This window comes from Podarcis gaigeae (assembly GCF_964106915.1).
Source record: "Podarcis gaigeae genome assembly, chromosome: 1".
NCBI classification, from domain to species: Eukaryota; Metazoa; Chordata; class Lepidosauria; order Squamata; family Lacertidae; genus Podarcis; species Podarcis gaigeae.
Genome location: NC_139678.1, coordinates 85,097,381 through 85,115,781, shown reverse-complemented (window position 1 = coordinate 85,115,781; position 18,401 = coordinate 85,097,381). Strand labels below are relative to the sequence as shown.

Sequence of the window (18,401 nt, the reverse complement as noted above, 5' to 3'; positions counted from 1 at the left end):
ACCTTAAAGTCCAACTAAGTCAGTTCTTGGTATGAGCTTTCGTGTGCATGCACACTTCTTCAGTGTGGTATCTGAAGAAGTGTGCATGCACACGAAAGCTCATACCAAGAACTGACTTAGTTGGTCTTTAAGGTGCTACTGGAAGGAATTTTTTTTGTTTTGACTATGGCAGACCAACACGGCTACCTATCTGTAACTGGAACAATTTGAAAAGTTAGTTCAAAAGCAGACTGGAATAATAATAATAAAAACTCTACTTAAAATGCTTGTTGAAAAGACTAAGGTCTTCAGTGAGGCTAAGAGACAACAGAGGTGGTGCCTGTCTGGCATGTAACAGGAAGGAGTTTCGAAGGGCAAGTGTAGCCACACTAAAGGTCTAATTCTGACATCCTAGGGAGGGGACCTTCTGGTGAGATGGCATCAGCAGGAGGCCTTCTTTTGCAGAGCACAGTGATCATTTGGGTATCTAAGGGGTGAGACAATGTTTTGGGTATCCTCACCTCAAGCTGTATAAGGCTTTGTATATCAATACCAGAATCCTGAACTTTGCGTTGTAGCTGATTGACAGCCAGTGCAATCATTTCAGTTGCAGCACAACATGGTGGCGACATTCTGCCCCATGAGCTGCTGCATTTTGCCTGCAGGCCCACCTTGGTTGGTTGGTCCCAACTCCTTCCTGATTATGGGCATATGGCCCAGGAGGCCATTACCTTTCCCCCTTCCAACTCAAGTATTTATTTTCCATTATACACAACCACACTGAAAGAAGCAGAACGACCTAGCCCTCCATTCTCCCTGCTGGACTGTTCTTCAAGGGCTGGATATGTTTGCTTACCTGCCCTGTTCACTAAGTGCTGGAGTGAATCAATGATGCCTCAGGCTAATTAGCAGCCCCAGTCCCAGGAGACAGAGATGGACTCAGCCTGCGGTTTGCGAGGGACGCATTTGCTCCCCCTCATCTGGCACAGGCTCTTCCGGGATCCGGCAGTGCTAATTGCCCTGGATGAACATGTTTACTGTCTTTCAGCTCCCAGGAGGGGCCCTAGGCAAGGCATGAGGCCAAGCTCCTCCCCACCCCGTGGCTGTTAATACTACGCTGCTGTAAGTGAGCCCTGTCGTTAGACAGAGAGGGCCGCTGCAACACTCAACAGCCCATCCAAACTCCAGAGCTTTCTGATTGTTAACTGCATGCCTTTGAGGGGCTTGTACCTATCCTTTATTTTCAAGAGGGCACTGCAAGTATGCCAGGGCCTACATGGACAGAGGAGATACCCTCCTGGCACAGTTGCTCCCCTCTGCCCAAAGCAGTCCGGCATACTGAGGAGGTTTCCCATGTGGTACACCCACCCACTTCTGCCCCCAGCCTGGAAGAGTTTGCCAGGAGTTCAACGCTCCATGGCATCAGCCACATCTTCCGCCATGGGTGCAACACAGGCCGCAAATTTCTGTGGATCGTGGCCTTCCTGGGTTCCCTTGGCTTCCTCATCCACGTCTATGCAGACCGAGTGGATTTCTACTTTCAGTATCCTCACGACACCACGCTAGAAGAAGAGACCCTCCCCAGTCTGACTTTCCCAGCGATCACCATCTGCAATCTCAACCCTCTTCGCTTTTCCCAACTCTCTGGCCATGACCTCTACTGGGCTGGAGAGTACCTGGGCTTCCTGGATGGCGATGACAAGATTGCTGTGTCCAAGGGCGAGGACGGGGACATTCGGGAGGTGCTAAGTAAGAAGCTAATGCAGAGCAAGGGGGAAAGGAACCTCCCGTTCAACTTCACGGAGCTCCATGACCGTGCTGGGCACCAGATGGACCAGATGCTGGTTCTGTGCAGCTTCGGCAATGAGTCGTGCAATGCCAGTGACTTCGAAACAGTGAGTCTACTGCCACATCGCTGGTCTGTTGAGGATAGTGGGAACACCTCATGGTGATCATGGAATGGGTAGCATGGGTTCTTAGCTAAGCTAGGGACAAGCAAATAACAGGTAATTCTGTTCCTTCTCTTAAATCAGGGCTGAGGAACCTGTGGCCTGCCCAGTGTTGCCGTACAACAACTCCTATCATCCCTGACCATTGGTCGTGCAAGCTGGGGCAGGTGAGAGTTGGAAGGGCCACAGCTTCCTCATCACTGTATTGAGGGGAGAATTTGATCCACACCAAACCTTTCAAATGACTGAAATGCCATATTCAGGCCAAGCTCTTTTTAAAAAGCTCACTAGTCTCTCCTAGGCCAGTGCTCCTCTCACAAACCGGAACTAAGTTCTCTTGTTAACCCTTGTTTGTGTTCTCTGTAGCCTGTGGCCATTGCGGGGATCAGGCACATTTCCCTATAACTGCTAGCTAATGAAACATGCTGGACTCTAGTCACTCTGAGGTTGTATCTTTAAAGTGTTCTTCCAGTGCCAGGGGGTAATCATGCAGATCACTTCTGCCTCCATCTCCTTTTGGCTACATAGATATTGCTGTTTAGGATTTCACTCAGAAAAGGCTTCAAAACCTCAGATTTCTACATCTCATCGGTGTCCCTGACCCTGGGCTTAGAGAGAACCTGCATTACTTTTCTCATCTCACTGGGAAACAATATTTGATGCTGCAAGTCATTCTTTGGGTAGGGGGTTGTGAAGAGTTGTTCTAGTATGACAATGAATCTGAACATTCTTGGATCCTGGTTCTGTTCACAGCGATAGGCAATAACAGCAGAGCAGCAGGGAGTGGGGTTTGTGTTTGGTTTTCAGTAATGGGCTTTGCAGTAGTGGGAAGAACAGACTACTTTGGCTGGGATGAGCCCAGGGTCCTGTGTGTTGATGTGGGAAGAAACTTCATGGCACGCTTAGATACTCCAGGCTATACACTGTGAGCAAAGTCTTTTTTCAGAGTTTGGGCCCACAGATTGTAGGGAACCACTTCCTTTCATCCTAGCGAAACAATTAGTGTTTTTAATATTCTGTTGAGAGCCACCCAGAGTCACTGGGAAAACCCAGCCAGATGGGTGGGGTATAAATAATAAATTCTTATTATTACATTATTATTATTAACTAAATCTGGAAAGGGTTCAAACTCATTTGGGATCCTAAAACTGAGAATCTTCAGCTCCATGACTTCGCAAGAGATCTAGGGAAGGGGATACTGTGCTTCATGCCCTAGCATCAGCCTTCCAGCTACTAAGACAAGGGGTGGGAAACCTTTTTTCAGCTTAATGGCCACATTTAGGGGTATGATTTGCTGGTGATGCAAAGGGCCAGAGTAAAAAAACGGGCAGAACAATACATATGACTTACTTTTGGACAGTAGACTACGGCTGTGCACACCCTATGCCTTAAAAACACATGCAAACGACGTTTCACCCCTCAAAGAATTCTGGGCACTGTAGTTTATGGCTCACCATCCAAAGTGGCAGGTAAAAGGCAATATTATTCAAGCAATATTATTATTGCTGAGCCACCCGCTCCAGAAAGAAGGGCAAGAAGCCCAAGGAAGTAGTCCTGGGTGTGATCAATCTCCTTGCCTTGTCCGCCTCTTCTACCTGGGTTGGCCCTGGGAGCTCCTCATTGCCACCTGTGTTCTATCCCTTAGTGTTGACATTGGAGCGAGGATGTGTCTGTGTTCCTTTGGATAAATGGTAGGTGTCTGCCTCCTGCTATCTTCCTTCCCATTTGGATGAGACTCTCCCCCCCCATAAAATTGAATTAAGTTCTCTCTCTCTCTCTCTCTCTCTCTCTCTCTCTCTCTGTGTGTGTGTGTGTGTGGAGAAGGACTTGATCTGGCCCTGCAGGCAGCCACAGCCTGCTGCAAAACAGCCGTTTCATTATCTCTGCTTGCAAAATCAAGAATGCTTTGGAAGGTGCAAATCTCTGCCAGCATCCGCCAGCCCCCTTCCCAGCTTCCTGCCAATCAGCACTCCAGGTCAGTTAGGCACCACTGGTATGGATTGTGGCATAGCCTCCTTGGCCATTTCTATTGCACACCCCTTCATTTTGGGTTTGGTGTATATAGATACACCTTTAAAATGGGTTCACACTTTTTTCTTCCGTTACAACATAGTTAGTAGATGTGCTTAACTAATCAAATGAAAGTCTCTGACGTCCGTCTTGTGCTAACCCCCAGTCTTCAGGTGAATGTTCTACTTTTTTTCTTTAAAGCACAGCATGAACATTTAGTCAGGGAAACAATTTTTTGCTGTTTGTTTGTTTGTTTGTTTGTTTGTTTATTTGTTTGCTTGCTTCTAAGGAAAAATCAATTATAAAAAGAGTTTCAAAGCTGTTTCAGGGAGGAGGGGCAGTGGGTTTGTGACATCACAAGGCCAACCAATCCACTCTGTTCACGGCCAGATTCTTCTGGAAAGTGGCTGAGATCAATCTGAGTCAAGGAAATGTACTTTTATATTATACAATATGATATGCAAACTTCGACAGCAACTTGACCACTCAAATATGCAGTTTTTGAGTTGGATGTGGCCACTGGCTGGGTCAGATTGAGATAGCAGCAGATCACCCTGGGTCAGCCCACCCAGGTCAATCCAAGGCTGTCAGAAGGTGGAACAGCTGGGCAGGGGGAGAGAGGAAGTAGAGGAAGGCAGGCTCTACAGTTTTAAAGAACAACATGGGACTGTTTGCAAAAGGGCTTTTAAAAAGCTCCACACTGTGCTTTGGCTGTGCATGGCTGTTCTCAGCAAGGGAACACACACACAACCCTAAAGTTCGATTATCCGCTTGTATTCTTCTTGCAAAGTACTGACAGTCTGGAGGCACCCTGAAGGGTAGGAGACATTCTTAAGGGCAGGTAGAGGATGTGGTTCTCAGATCCTATCTGCATATAGAATGGAACATCGTCTATCCTGACACTGGGGGCCAGTTGGGCTAGGGTGTGGTTGTGACTTTTGTGTGAACGTGTCTTTAAATGGTACATGCCAGTTGCCTCTTTTCTAGACATCAGGGTGCAATTGTTGTTCTTCAGGGTAACCATTGTGAGCTACAAATCAGGGGCTTGAGCACTTGGCAAATGGCAGGGAGCTGGCAGAGCCTAGGAGGGCCTGGTGACATGGGTGCATATGAATGTGGCCAACTAAGTGTTGGAAATGTTGGGATACAACTCAGCTTGTTGAGGGATTTGCATGGGATTGAAGCAGGAAGAAAAGGGATTCTCTGAGATTCCTAAATTGCCTCACTGTCCTTTTATCTCTATGCTGACCTTTCCTTGATGCTAGACTGATATTTTCAGGTTGCAGCACTTGCTTCCTGCCTCTCTTACTCTTCTCTCTCTGACTTTCTTTGAGAGAGGTCATCTTGCGATGTATCTCTGCTAAGTGCAAGGACCAAGCAGGACTCCATTGCATCTCAAACTTAGCTGTAACTAATAACTCTTTTCTGTTCTAGTATGCATATCCTGTAATAAACTTAAGCTTTCTTATTTTCCATACCAACTGTCTCTGTGTGTGATTGCAACTAAAGTAAGCCTTCTCTGCCAGCAAGGATTCAATACACAGACAGCTTTCAAGCTGTGTGCTAACTCTGCAAAGTAATTCAGCAGTGAGGGCAGGCAGAAATCTTCTCTTCTCTTCCCTCCCTCTCCCCCCCCCCCCCACAGCCTATCTCTTAAAGGGCTAATTTGGGGCTGGTACAGCACTTTCAACTGCATGGGGATTTTTTTTACCCCTAAACAGAACAGGCATGTTATCTCCCCTCCCCTGCAGTCCATTCTACACATTGCCTGAGTTTAGGGCTGTTTTTTCTGTAGACTGACTCATTCGTATAAAAATTTGGATCTCATTCAGGTATGGGTTTAAGCTGGGTTTGAAGGGTTAAGCTGGAATGGAAGCTTTGGTCACTTTTCTCTGTGAAGGGAGCTCTTGCTCCTCAGGCTTGGCGGCAAAGCTGTGATGACTGTGAGCTTTCCTTGGGGCCGTGATCTAGGGTCATCAAGTCCAGGACCTTGCACCTTTAAGAATGCCCCCAGCTCTGGCTTTCCTTCATCACACAGATCATGGGGTGGGGTGTGGGTGTGCGCAGTGTGTATGCATGAGAGCCCTGTTTCCCAGGTTCTGGGAAAGACATATGGCAAGACTCGTTGCTGGGCAGTGGAGACAGTGGCTGCTGCAAGTCGAAACTCAGAGCCCTTGTGGCTGGTGGCTGCTGTGTGCTCAGTGGCTTGGAGCTATGCACAGGAAGAGCCTTAATTCAGTGTGACGGCTCCACTCATTGCGATAATGAGAACAAAGTGAGGCTGCCGTGTGGTACAGTGCACAGGTGTCAGCCGGCTGGCGCTCATCGCATCCCAGCGCTTCAGAGGCAAAGCAAAGGCTGTGGTGTGTGTAAGGGGCGATCAGCAGTTATTTTGGGCGATCAGCATCTAAGGCAGGAATCATCCTCTGAAAAACAATTGGTCTTTAAGCCAGGAGGACCCCGGGATAACACCACCAGCCATAATGTTTTCCTAAAGGCTCAACTACAAGGAATCTGGTGTGCTCAGGCTGACAGGCATGATTCAGCTGGCACTGACTCTGCGTCCTGGCACAAAAGGGAACAGTGCCATCAGACCCCTGACGCACAGCATACCCCATGTTGCCACTTCAGCACTGACCCAGATGGAACCCCTCAGCACGTCGCAAACCTGTTGATGCCACATCCATATTCACGCATGCGGGTGCTGCCTTTCTCACAGCATTAGTCCAGGAACATTTCCGGGATGGAGCCACAGAGAACTTGCCAGCTTGATGGTGCTACTGCCAAATATGAAAGAAAAGGGCACTGCCAGTCTGTTGCTGACAAGTCTGACTTTGTGGGACACACATCAGAAGGTGGAAATTGGGGGGGGGGGTGTGAACATTAAAGTGTCCTTATGAACTTCCAGTGCCTGTGGAAAGAAACACTTGCTTATACATCTTGCTGCCAGGAATGGTGTATTTTCATGTCAGCCCCTCTCCTGCCCCCTTTGCCCCACAACTAGGCACCTGCCAGGCTGCTAGGAAAGTGACCCTCTTCCCTTCACCACTGGCTTCCCAGAGAAGCTGCCAGGGCAGGAGGAAAAAGGAGGAAGGGCCCCTGCTCAAAGTGCGTAATAACCGAGAAAGGAGTCCCACATCCTGCCCCCTCCTCTGCCTGCCTTTCCAGAGTCAATGGGGCGAGGATTATGAGCCATAAAGCTAGTGATCAATGGATGCTGATGGGAATGTTTCCGGTGAATAAAGCTGGCACCTGGGAGAAAGGAATGGCTCTGTTTCTCTCTCTCTCTCTCTCTCTCTCTCTCTCTCTCTCTCTCTCACACACACACACACACACACACACACAGCACCATTTCACTAAGGGAAGGTGGAATATGGCATGGCTGGTGGGTATTGCAGGGTTAGACCAGAGGAGGGTAGAAGCATGGAAGGCCTTTGCAATGGAGACCTATGGAGGAAATGGAGGAAAGAATGTAAGTAATATGATTTATCCCGCTGAGGTGCTCTGGTACCACGGGTTAAAATAAAGGTGATTGCCACACAGCATAGGAAACCTGCCACACTGAATGCAATTTGCTAAAATAGATCCCTCTGGGACATTGTGCTTGAAGTGTCTTTGGAGCAACTTCCTAGAGAATGCCTGTGTGGGACATTCCTCATACCCCAGGCCTGTATACTTCTGACTAGCAGACAAAGAAGGTCTGATGTGGCAAGGGGATTCTCCATGTCTGCTATGCAGAGAAGTGTGGAGGACATGATGGGTTGTGTGTGTGGCTAATGGCTGGGTAGTTGAAGTAAACTGGTCAGCTTTGTGGAGCCTTGGCCATGTAGAAACAGGGGTCCATATATCTTGGCCCACATGATCCTGAAAAACATTCCCTCCTGTTGACAGTTCAGAGGCATGATTCCACATAATCCAGTCTACAGTCTGTGACATTGCTCTGTGTAAAACTTAAGCTGAAAAAAGTGAAGGCTTATGCCACAATAAATCTGCTATCTTTTAAGAGGGCACAAAACTCTTTGTCGGTTTGGTTCAGCTGGTGTTGAATGGGAAGCAAATCCCCAGCCACTTGGGCCTCACAGTCGTAAACACAGTCCCCAGTTAGGGTGGTGGAGGTGATAGCAAGGCAAGCGGGAGGGCTGATTGAAGGGGGCTCTTTGAGGAAGGGTTTTATCTCAGGTTGGTGACAGTTAGATACCTTGGAGAGTGGTGACATGCTTTATGTCCTTCATAAAAGCAACAAGGGCACCTGTGTTTTTGTGTTTGTGATACCTTAAAAGCTAACAAATTTATTGTGTCAGAGACTTTGGTAGGCCGGAGCCCATTTCAGCAGCTTCGTGAAGCACTACCTGCAGTGGACAGTTTTCACCTCTCTCTCTCTCCACACATATACATGGATCCAGACAGATGTATTGGGACAGTGACATTACAGACTGAAGCTGGAAGGCCCAGCAGTGTTTGAGGGGGGTTGTCAATTCAGAGCAAACCCAAAATGGGATCCACAAACAGAGTGAAAAGAATTAGAAGAAGTAGGTGTGCCCCACTCCCAACTGGCATAGTGAGGTGAATGGTGTACTGCAAGTGTGGAGAGCTTTTCTATCTGTTGAAGGCTGCTTTCCCTCAGGATCAGCCTGTTAGGGCTTTGCATTTGAGTGGTGGGCAGAGGCAGGGCCAAAGGTGGATAGAGCCAGAGACAAAAGTGGACAGGAGAGAGCATAAACACCTTAAAGAGTACAATCAGTTTGCATACACACCATACATTTAAAGCAACCCCCACCCCTGCCTGATAATCATGGGAACTGTGCTTTACCCTTCACAGAGCTACAATTCCCAGCACCCTTAACAAACTACATTTCCCAGGATTCAGGGTGAGCGGGTGAGCTTTAAATGTATGGTGTATATGCAGCCTTGCTTCCTGTAATGGGTTGGTCAACCCCATCTTTACTGAGCTAAGGTCTGATAGTATCAAATCAACTAACAAATGCCGACTGCTTTACTGCTAGAATCCTTTCTGTTGAATTAGTGACTTTCAAGGCTCTTGCAGAATGACCAGGAAGACTGAAGTGTTCCACAACAAATTTCCTTCATGTTTATTCAAGTCCACTCTGCCTAACAAGCTTGGTGGGCAAATGAGGCCTCTAAGCCATTGCTGACCCAGAGATTGCTCCTCTCCTCCCTCCAGTACGCAGCAAATGAACAGAAAGGAGCTGGGTGGCACTCACAAATCCCCTGAAATCCGAACACAATCTTATTAAGAACCACTTAAGAGGTATCGCAGTGAGCTGTGATTCAAGCAATCGCAGGCTCATCACCTTGACAGAGCCTGCCTTCCACACAGCCCTAATGGTGCCAGCATGGTCCAAATAGCAGCTCATTCCCAAGGCCAACTCATGCCATCAGCATTGTCTCCAGCTCCATGCAGTTGATTACAACAATCATAAAGCTCTGGGGAGAGGAAGGTGGGAGAGAGGAATGACTCAGTGATGTCCCCCCCCCCGCCCCAGCAGTTTTCATAGAAAAATAATTTAAGGGAGGGGAAGTTAACAGGTTGCTCACCCATTTCTGTTGTGTGAAGGGTGTGTGCTATACACTACTGGAGGAAGTTCCAATTTTTTCACTGCAAGGGCTGCATCTGTCCAAAGGCCTGTGTGGGAAAGCACATCAGTACTTCAGCTGCTAGGCACAGAGCTATGAATTCCTGTGTGAGCATAAGTGTCACAACATTTACACATCTTTACTCAGGCACTGCTCAGGCATTGCTCAGTGGTGGCAGTTAGGAAATGCAGCATGCCCATTATCTGTGCCACAACTGGCCCCTTCCGCCTTGCATAGGAGCATAGGTAGCTTAGTCAGGTCAGTGGTGCTGCTGTCCAAATCACCTGGTGAGCATCAAGTTGGGGGTGGTTGCTTATACATTGGCATAGAACAGCCTTCTCTAACTTGATGATCCTCAGCTGTTTTGGACCAACCAACCAACTCTGATACCAACTCAGACTCAGCTAGGAGTCTGGGTGGTGTGAAGAAATCTTGGCAATGAGCTGGCTGGTTTCAGAACACACAGGCACCATTCCCCTTCTTCCATACATTCTGAAGCCCCAAAATGGTGAGGAGTGGGAGGGACTTGCTTGAGAGCAGTTTGTGGCCCCATCCCATTCCTCAGAGTGCAGGCATTTGGCACTGACATGCTCCCAACATGCCACGGTGCTTTCTCCAGAGCATGTCCAGGCTCTGACAGGTAAATACCAGGCTATTTTTAGCCGCTCCCCCTGCTGCGTGCTGCAGCTGTTCCTTTCATTCAGATGAACAGATTTACCTCAATTTCACGTCCCACTGAGGCACAAGCCTAATCTCCCTGAAATTAACCTTTCCTGCTTCCCAGAATACCTGTCCCCTGGGCCAGGCCACTTGGGATCAGGGACTAATCTCCTAGTAATGAGCCAGAACCAAAGCTGACTGTCCCCATATTCGCTGGGGCATGCCTGACAGCTCTGCCAGGGGAGTCACTTCCTTGACCATTGCTGATCCCTGGGAGAAAGAGTCACTTTTTCTAGGAGGGTAGAGAGCCTCCCCAGATCATGGGTGGCTGGGGGTTTGGAGGATAACAGCAGTGGGTGGGTGGGTGGGTGTATGTGTGGATGGGTGAGGGGGAAAGTGTTGGGTAGTTGCTGTGAGATTTGATCAAGCCTCAGTTCCACCCACCTTAACCCCCTGCTTTGTGCAATGCTGCAAAAATGTGAACTGAACCTGAAAACTTGTTGTTGTTGTTTAGTCGTTTAGTCGTGTCCGACTCTTTGTGACCCCATGGACCAGAGCACGCCAGTCACTCCTGTCTTCCACTGCCTCCCGCAGTTTGGTCAAACTCATGCTGGTAGTTTTGACAACACTGTCCAACCATTGCATCCTCTGTCATCCCCTTCTCCTTGTCCCCTCAATCTTTCCCAAAATCAGGGTCTTTTCCAGGGAGTCTTCTCTTCTCATGAGGTGGCCAAAGTATTGGAGCCTCAGCTTCACGATCTGTCCTTCCACATCTGTTCTGAAAACTGTAGGAAAACAAGGGCTTTTTTGTTAATTTCTGTCCGTGAAAATGTAGTCTCCTGTCAGAAGCAGAATGGTTTTGAACCTATCAAGACTTTGCTCACCATGCCTAGGCATTAAAGTGCCAAATATTAGGGACAGTGTTGGTCTTCTGGCCACCACCCACAGTGAACACAGAAACTGCTCCTCTGATAGCAGGGCGCAATGGTAATGACACCTCCAGGATGTGGCTGTGTATCCTTGTAACTATTTTAGGATGCTCATGAGCAATGCATTGTAATACATTCTGTAATTCAGTCTTGGAGACAGTATTATTCCACCCACTCTGCCACTGTAAGAATAGTTTTGGATGACTACTTTGTGACATTTTTAGTTGGTCCTAATAAATGTAATTTTTGGATAAACCCCTTATTGGGTCAACCTATTTCTTTTGTTATGTCCAACTTTTTTTTATTCCTTAAGCATATAGCTTAAGACTTAACCATATAGCTTTATCATTCTGTAGCATATGGCTAATGTCGCTGGAGGGCACTGTGTTGATTTGGAGATATATACTGTATATATACTCCTTTTTCTGTTTTGACCCCAATGAAGCCAAGTTCTTTGTTATTTTATTTTATTTTAAATGAAATCAAAAGGTTAGCAATGGGCACCCATACTCATTTGGTCACTGGAGGACTATATAAGTGGCATTCCCGTCACCAATCCATCATAGCATCAGTGATTTATTGGGACTGCATACAGAATATGACACACTCAAGTGCTGAGAAAGGTAGGACAAGGCCTGCATGCAGCATGAAGCAAGGCTTCCATGTGAGATGTATCTGTTCTCCAGAATACGCCCCTTGCATCAGTCTTAGATTGGAGAGAGCATAATGGAGATTTGGAGCTGCATAATGGTGATTTCTGGGGCCTCCAAACCTAAAGTGAAGACAGGGGTGCTGTCCTTGGTGCTGGCCTTGTTTTGGTCTTCTGGTACTGTCCAAGGTTCTGAATCTCATCTCCTTTGGTGGTGCTAGCTAATCTATTTGTTAGCTATATGCATTGGATATAGGTGTAAGCCCGACTTTAATGCCCAAAAGAAAACTCATGGTGGATGATGAGAAGAAGAAGAAGAAGAAGAAGAAGAAGAAGAAGAAGAAGAAGAAGAAGAAGAAGAAGAAGAATGGACAGGATTAAATACCAATATTCCATTAAAACAACCAATAAACACATCTCAGTGATCTGCAGCATACTGTAAATAAACACATCCTGCCTGCGTGAAAGCTTGCTGAAATAGGGATTTTCTAAAGCGAAAGAACACCAGAGCCCAAGGGCCTCCCCTGGAAGGAACCTCACATTTACAGTGCTGCTACATATATATCAATCTCTGACTTTTGTCTTCTGGGTTTCTGGGGATTTTCCTGTTGTTATTCTGTCTCTCACAGCTACAATAAACCTACCATTAAAATTATGGACTGGTCATTTCTTCATCAGAGGGCAAACGGGCAAATTTAGCAGAGGATCAAATACTTTGCCCCCTCACTGTAGCAGTGGAGATACGATAGTCCCCTGTGACACCCCATAACGTAGCCACCAGGGGGCCAAAAGGCACTCTCCCAATACTACTCTCTGGATTTGGTCCTGAAAGCAGAATTGCAACCACAGTAACGCAGTGTCCCCAGTTCCCATTCCCCAGAGCCAGTCCAGGGGGATATCATAGTCAATGGTATCAAATGCCAATGAGAGATCAAGAAGGAGGAGCAGGTTGCATATAAGGAATTGCTTCTTGACTGACACTGAGTATGGAGGCATTTTAAGATTAAGACTAGCATCTTGACTCTTACCTGGAAACTGCTAGCGAGTGCAATCTCATCGGCACTCATCTCCCTGGTAGCTAGCCAGGCAGCAGTTTTTTTGTACTAGCTGCAATTTCCAAACCATCTTAAAAGAGAGTCCCACAGAGAGGGCATTCAGTAATAGATCTGAGATGTTCTGAAGGCATGGATGACTTGGGCCATATACCCATCCTTGTGGAGAGGGGAGAGTTTGTGGTTGTCATCTCAGCTTAAACAGGTAAAAGAGATTTGGCCTCTTTGCTTTTTAGGATAGTCTAAGATGCTGTGCCATCTCTTGGGTGCTGTATGAAGTGCTGGAGCTTGACTTTTGAATGCTGTCATGCTTCCCTACCTACTGTGCCAGCTGTGGCACTTGCTGGCTCTCTACCTTGCTGTAAGTTGGTGAGGTAGCGATGGATTTTTACAACAGTGTCATCACAGGGTAGGATAGATCAGGCTTCTGTATCACAGAAGAGCAGCAATAATTCATTACTAGCACCTGCTCCTCAAGTCTTCAGAACTGTTTCGCTTATAGAAACTTCCTCTCTCTGTATGTGATATTGGACTATGTGTGTAGGTACAATAGATGTTCCCTGCCAGTTTATATAGTGGCTGAGAAACTAATGTTATGAGTCAGGATCCTCTGGTTGAAATCTTGTATCTGCCATAAACCCACCACATAATTACTTGCTGAAAAGTGCTGTCCCAGTTTGCATTCTCCACATGTAATAGGAAAATGCATCTAGGTTATCTAGATCCACTCCAGTCTGGTTTCAGGCTCAGTTTTGGCACTGAAACAGCTTTGGCCATTCTGATTGATGAACTCTATCAGGAGAGAGACAGGCAAGTGTGACCCTAGTAGTTCTCCTTGATCCCTCCTTGGCTTTTTACACCATTGACCATGGTGCTCTCCTGAAGCAACCTAGGGAAGTGGGAGTTGTAGGTACTGTATTAGGATGATTTTTATCCTATCCACAGGATCACCACCAAAAAGTAGTACTTGGAGATTATTGTTTGGTTTCATGGCTTTGGAGCTGTGAGGTCCCACAATGGTCCATTCTGTCTCCTATGCCATTTAGCTTGGACGTTAAAAACAGCTGGGAACTGTTGTCCAGGAATCTGGAGCATAGTGGCATCAATATGCTGATGACATATTCCTTCTTAATCGAGAGAGGTGTGGACCAGAGTCTGGAGGCAGTGATGAACTGGATGGGGGCTAATACAGTGAGGCTGCATCCTGATATGATTGAAGTACTGTGGGTGGTTGGTTCCTGTGTTTGGGAATTAGGTGTGCGATCTGTCCTGGCAGGGGTTGCACTCCCTTTGAAAGAACAGATTCATAGCTTGGGAGTACTCCTGGATTCCAGGTTGTCACTAGAATCCCACATGATTCCTGTGGCTAGGTGCTCTTATGCCCAACTTAGGCTGATTTGCCAGCTATAGTCATTTGTGGGTCAGCATAGCCTGGCCTCACTTCTCCGTGCCCTTGAAAATAATCAGGAGGCTGCAGCTGGCACAGAATGCAACTGCTGGTATGGTAAGTGGGGCAGTGTAGTTGGGGCCTGTCTTGAAAGTGCTGCACTGGCTGCTTGTGAACTACTGGGCTAAATTCAAGGCATCAATACTAGCATAAAGGTAAAGGTAAAGGGACCTCTGACAGTTAAGTCCAGTCGCGAATGACTCTGGGGTTGCGGCACTCATCTCGCTTTACAGGCCAAGGGAGCCAGCGTTTGTCCACTCCGCAGACAGTTTTTCCTGGTCATGTGGCCAGCATGACTAAGCCACTTCTGGCGCAATGGAACACTGACACCAGAGCAGCACACAGAAACACCATTTACCTTCCCGCTGGAGCGGAACCTATTAATCTACTTGCACTTTTTGGCGTGCTTTCGAACTGCTAGGTTGGCAGGAGCTGGGACCGAGCAACAGGAGCTCACCCTGTTGCGGGGATTTGAACTGCCGACCTTTTGATCGGCAAGCCCAAGGCTCAGTGGTTTAGACCACAGTGCCACCCGCCTCCCTAGTGCTAGCAAATAAAGCCCTAAATGGCTTGGAACTCAATCACCTAAAAGAGCACCTTCCCCGATATCAACCATCTCAGACTCTATGATTGTGAGGCAAGTGAGGCCTCATTGGTGGTGCCCCCACTGGGGGCTGCCTTTTCAGTGGTGGCTCCCCATTTGTGGAATACTCTCCCTGGTGAAGTGCACTTGTTTCTCTCATTGTTGACTTTCAGAATAAATTTTAAAACATTCCTTGTTTACTCAACACTGAAAGACACTGTATGTGGGTTTTGTTTTGATTTTTTGCAACCTTGAGATCACTGGTTGAGCTACTGTTGTTGAACTGTTTAAAGTGTTTTAAAACTGTTTAGATTAATTAATTTCTTTTTTAAAAAAAAGTTTTATCACAGCTCTGTCTTCCATCCTTGGCTCCTTTGCGTTTAAGGGCATGGTATAATGTATGAATGAATACAATAAATAAATAAAACTAACCCACTTTGCAAAGCTCTTATAAGGGTCATCCAGATAATGCAGACGTGGCATTTTGAACACTAATGAATATGGTGTAGTGGTTAGAGTGTTGAAACTAGAGCATGGGAGACCAGAGTTCAAATCCCCATTTGGACATGAAGCTAACTTGATTACATTGGGCCTGCCTCACAGGATTGTTGTGAGGAGAAAATGGGGAGAGGGAGAACCATGTATGCTACCTTGAGCTCCTTGGAGGAAAGGTGGGCTATCAGTGTAATGATAGTAATAACAATAGTAATAATAATAGATTATTATCACTATTATTTATCATGTTCACCATGCAAGTACTATCATCTACAATATCATTGGCGTGCATTCAGCAGGGAAAGCGGCTCATAGCCTCCCAAGAACCATAGCTCTACAAGATGTTCTCCTCTGTGTTGCTTCTCTTCCCCACCCCCCCAGGCAACACCCCTCAGCTCCCCACCAGCTGGCAGCTCAGTAGAATTACCCCCATCCTTCATGCCACCCCAGGAACACAGCTGCTGCAGAGTATTCTGGCACCCATCCACTCCTGCACCATTAATGTTCTCTTTCCTGAGTTTTCCCAGAAGCTTTCTTCCCCCCCCCCCCCTGCCATTGTCAGGCTCCTGGCAACCAGAGCTGCACGTGGGGAGGGGAGGGGAAGAGGAGCAGGGCTTTCCCCCTTCAGCTTTAGCCACAGCAGGAAGAAGCTGCTATGCAGAGCTCCTGCCGGACACTGTTCCCAAATATAGCTGTCCTGACAGACGCTAGAGGCTAGAGCACAAAGGCCCACTTTGATCCGCTGTCAGCTGAGGCTCTTGTGGGGCTCTGTGGGTCACCTTCCTGTCACTCACATTCTGCGCAAAGAGGCAGGTGAGGCAGAGTTTAGATAGTTTGGGTTCTTCCCTCAAGGGGGGGAAAAGACGAGTAAGGGGTGCTTGATAGAGATGTACAAAATTATGCATGGCGTGGGGAAAGTGGATAGGGAGACGTTTTTCTCCCTCTATCATAATGCTGGAACTTGGGGCCATCTTGATGTTGGGAGAGTCTGGACAAATGGAAGGACTTCTTCACACAGCACAAAGTTAAGTTGTAGAATTTGCTCCCACAGTCTCACCTGGGCAATTCTAACTGAACAAAGGAAACAATTGTCCTGTCCACCTTCCTCCAGCAGAGCAAGACACATCAGCAGCAAGGGCACCAATACTTTTAGATAGAGGCCAAGACACCAACCCCAGTGTTGTCCTGCAGCCAGACTCTTTGTTGGGCCCTGTGCCTGGAGCAGAGCTGGCTCCTTCTTCTGACATGTTAACCAACGACAAGGAGCCACTGGCCCATTTGCTGTGACTGTTGCCAACAAGTGAGTGGACAGTCCCAGAGGCCGCCTCGTACAGGGCTGGAAATATAAAAGGCCGTGGCTAAGAGACGTATATGTCTGGCATTCTCTCCTAATCGCATTTACTTGGGAATTAGCTCTGTTTCCTGAGGGCTGCAGTGGGGGCACTGTAGGGGGAGGCCATTGCTTGTGGCTTGTACGCTGACAAGGGGGTTGGCATGGCAGGCAGAGAATGCACTGAGCGATCACATTTATAATTGCAGGGATTGCTGCGAGGGGAGTGTGGCCTGTCATTACAGCAGCACTGCCAGACCATCAATAACCCACTCCCCGGGCTCATAACACAGCCAACTTATTATTTACGCTAACATGTTCCATGCCAGCGACTGCTTGACTACCAGCACCGCTGCCCAAAAATGGTGTTAGCACAAACAGCTGGCTTGGAACGTACCCTTCTCCATTCGGCACTGACTATGCCTCTGGGGGTTGCTGTCCTTTTAGGTGAGGGATGCTGCTGTTTCCCATGGTGCAAATGCCTTTCTCTTCTCTTTCTTCTGCTCTTTTCTTAGCACTTTTCAAACTGTGCTCCATGCAAGTTTATCAGGACGTCTTCAATGAACAAAATAGTAATGGCAGACAAGTGGCCCCACAGAACAGGTGGCCCACCACCACCACCTTCCCCCTGCCATGCGCAGCTGCAGGGACATGTTGGGTGTTTTCTAGAACACACTTTCAGTCAGCTGAGGTGACAGCGAGTCCCAGTAAGTCTGGCCAGGCCCAGTACTCTGGGCAAATTAAGTGTATGTACCAGACTAGAATATCTCCCAGGATCCTTTGCAGTATACAGTGCTTCTCAATGATACTTCAGCAGGCAGGCCCTGTGCAAAGGGTTCTTTCTGTGTTGAAAGTCTGAAAGCAACTGTCTCACCCAGAAGGCCCTTTCTAGCAGCATGGAATTCCTAACTCTGCCTACAATGGAACCCTCACAAGCTCCAGCCTCCAGGATGTTGCCTCCTGTACTGGCTAACATGGAAATGGATGGAGCCATAAGGTTTTGTCCGCTGTGCTGTCACCACTCAGGCACAGCTCTCAGGCCCAAACCACAGAGCCTAGACAGAGCATACTCACATCTCGATTAGGGACAACAGATAACCCAACAACCCAAGACAACGGAAGCTCTTTGGTCTGTGGATGACCTACAAAGTGCCTGGCCATTCACTGAACCCACTCTCATTATATAGGGTTGAATCTTTCCCTTGATACCTACAGAGCAACCCCCAGTTCTTCCCCTCATCACACACCACTGATCATGTTCCAAGGTGACCTTGGCTGTGACTTCCCCATCTCTCCGGTGAACATGTTTTTTTTCTTCCCCCTGTTCTATTAATAGTTTTTACCCCCTTAAATTATTGATCTGTATTTACAGCCAGAGCAAGCACCAGGCGAATGGTGCTTTGTCTGGGAATAAATCTATTTTGACACAGGAAATACTTGAGGCTGAAGTGGTGGGGGCGGAAGGGTGCATTTCAGGGACAAGGAGCATCATCAGCCAAGCTGGGAGAGGAGGGGAAAGCCCCGGGCTGGGAGCAAGGAAGTTGTGTGTTTGGGCTGGGCAGCATCAGGAGACCTGAGAAGGAACTTCCAGTTCAATAGCCCTGAGTATTTGGGAGGGGTTTGAGTCTATAAAAACCCTCATTTTTTCCTCCTGATCCAGAACGTGTCCTGAGCGCGCACATCCACCCCTCTCACTTTCCTAGCTCCTATGTTTACATCTCCT

The 18,401-nt window shown here is 47.6% G+C and overlaps 1 protein-coding gene across 3 annotated transcripts in view; it reads left to right on the top strand.

Annotated features, from left to right (window-relative positions):
- Nucleotides 1-1,226: 1,226 nt before the first annotated feature.
- Nucleotides 1,227-18,401, top strand: part of ASIC4 (acid sensing ion channel subunit family member 4) — a 213,310-nt gene continuing 196,135 nt past the window's right edge. For all 3 annotated transcript variants that reach the window (XM_083727330.1, XM_083727333.1, XM_083727335.1), the window contains exon 1: nucleotides 1,227-1,874. In XM_083727330.1, the coding sequence (XP_083583456.1) occupies nucleotides 1,242-1,874 (633 nt within the window). In that variant the 5' untranslated portion in view covers nucleotides 1,227-1,241. The remainder of the gene's footprint in view (nucleotides 1,875-18,401) is intronic.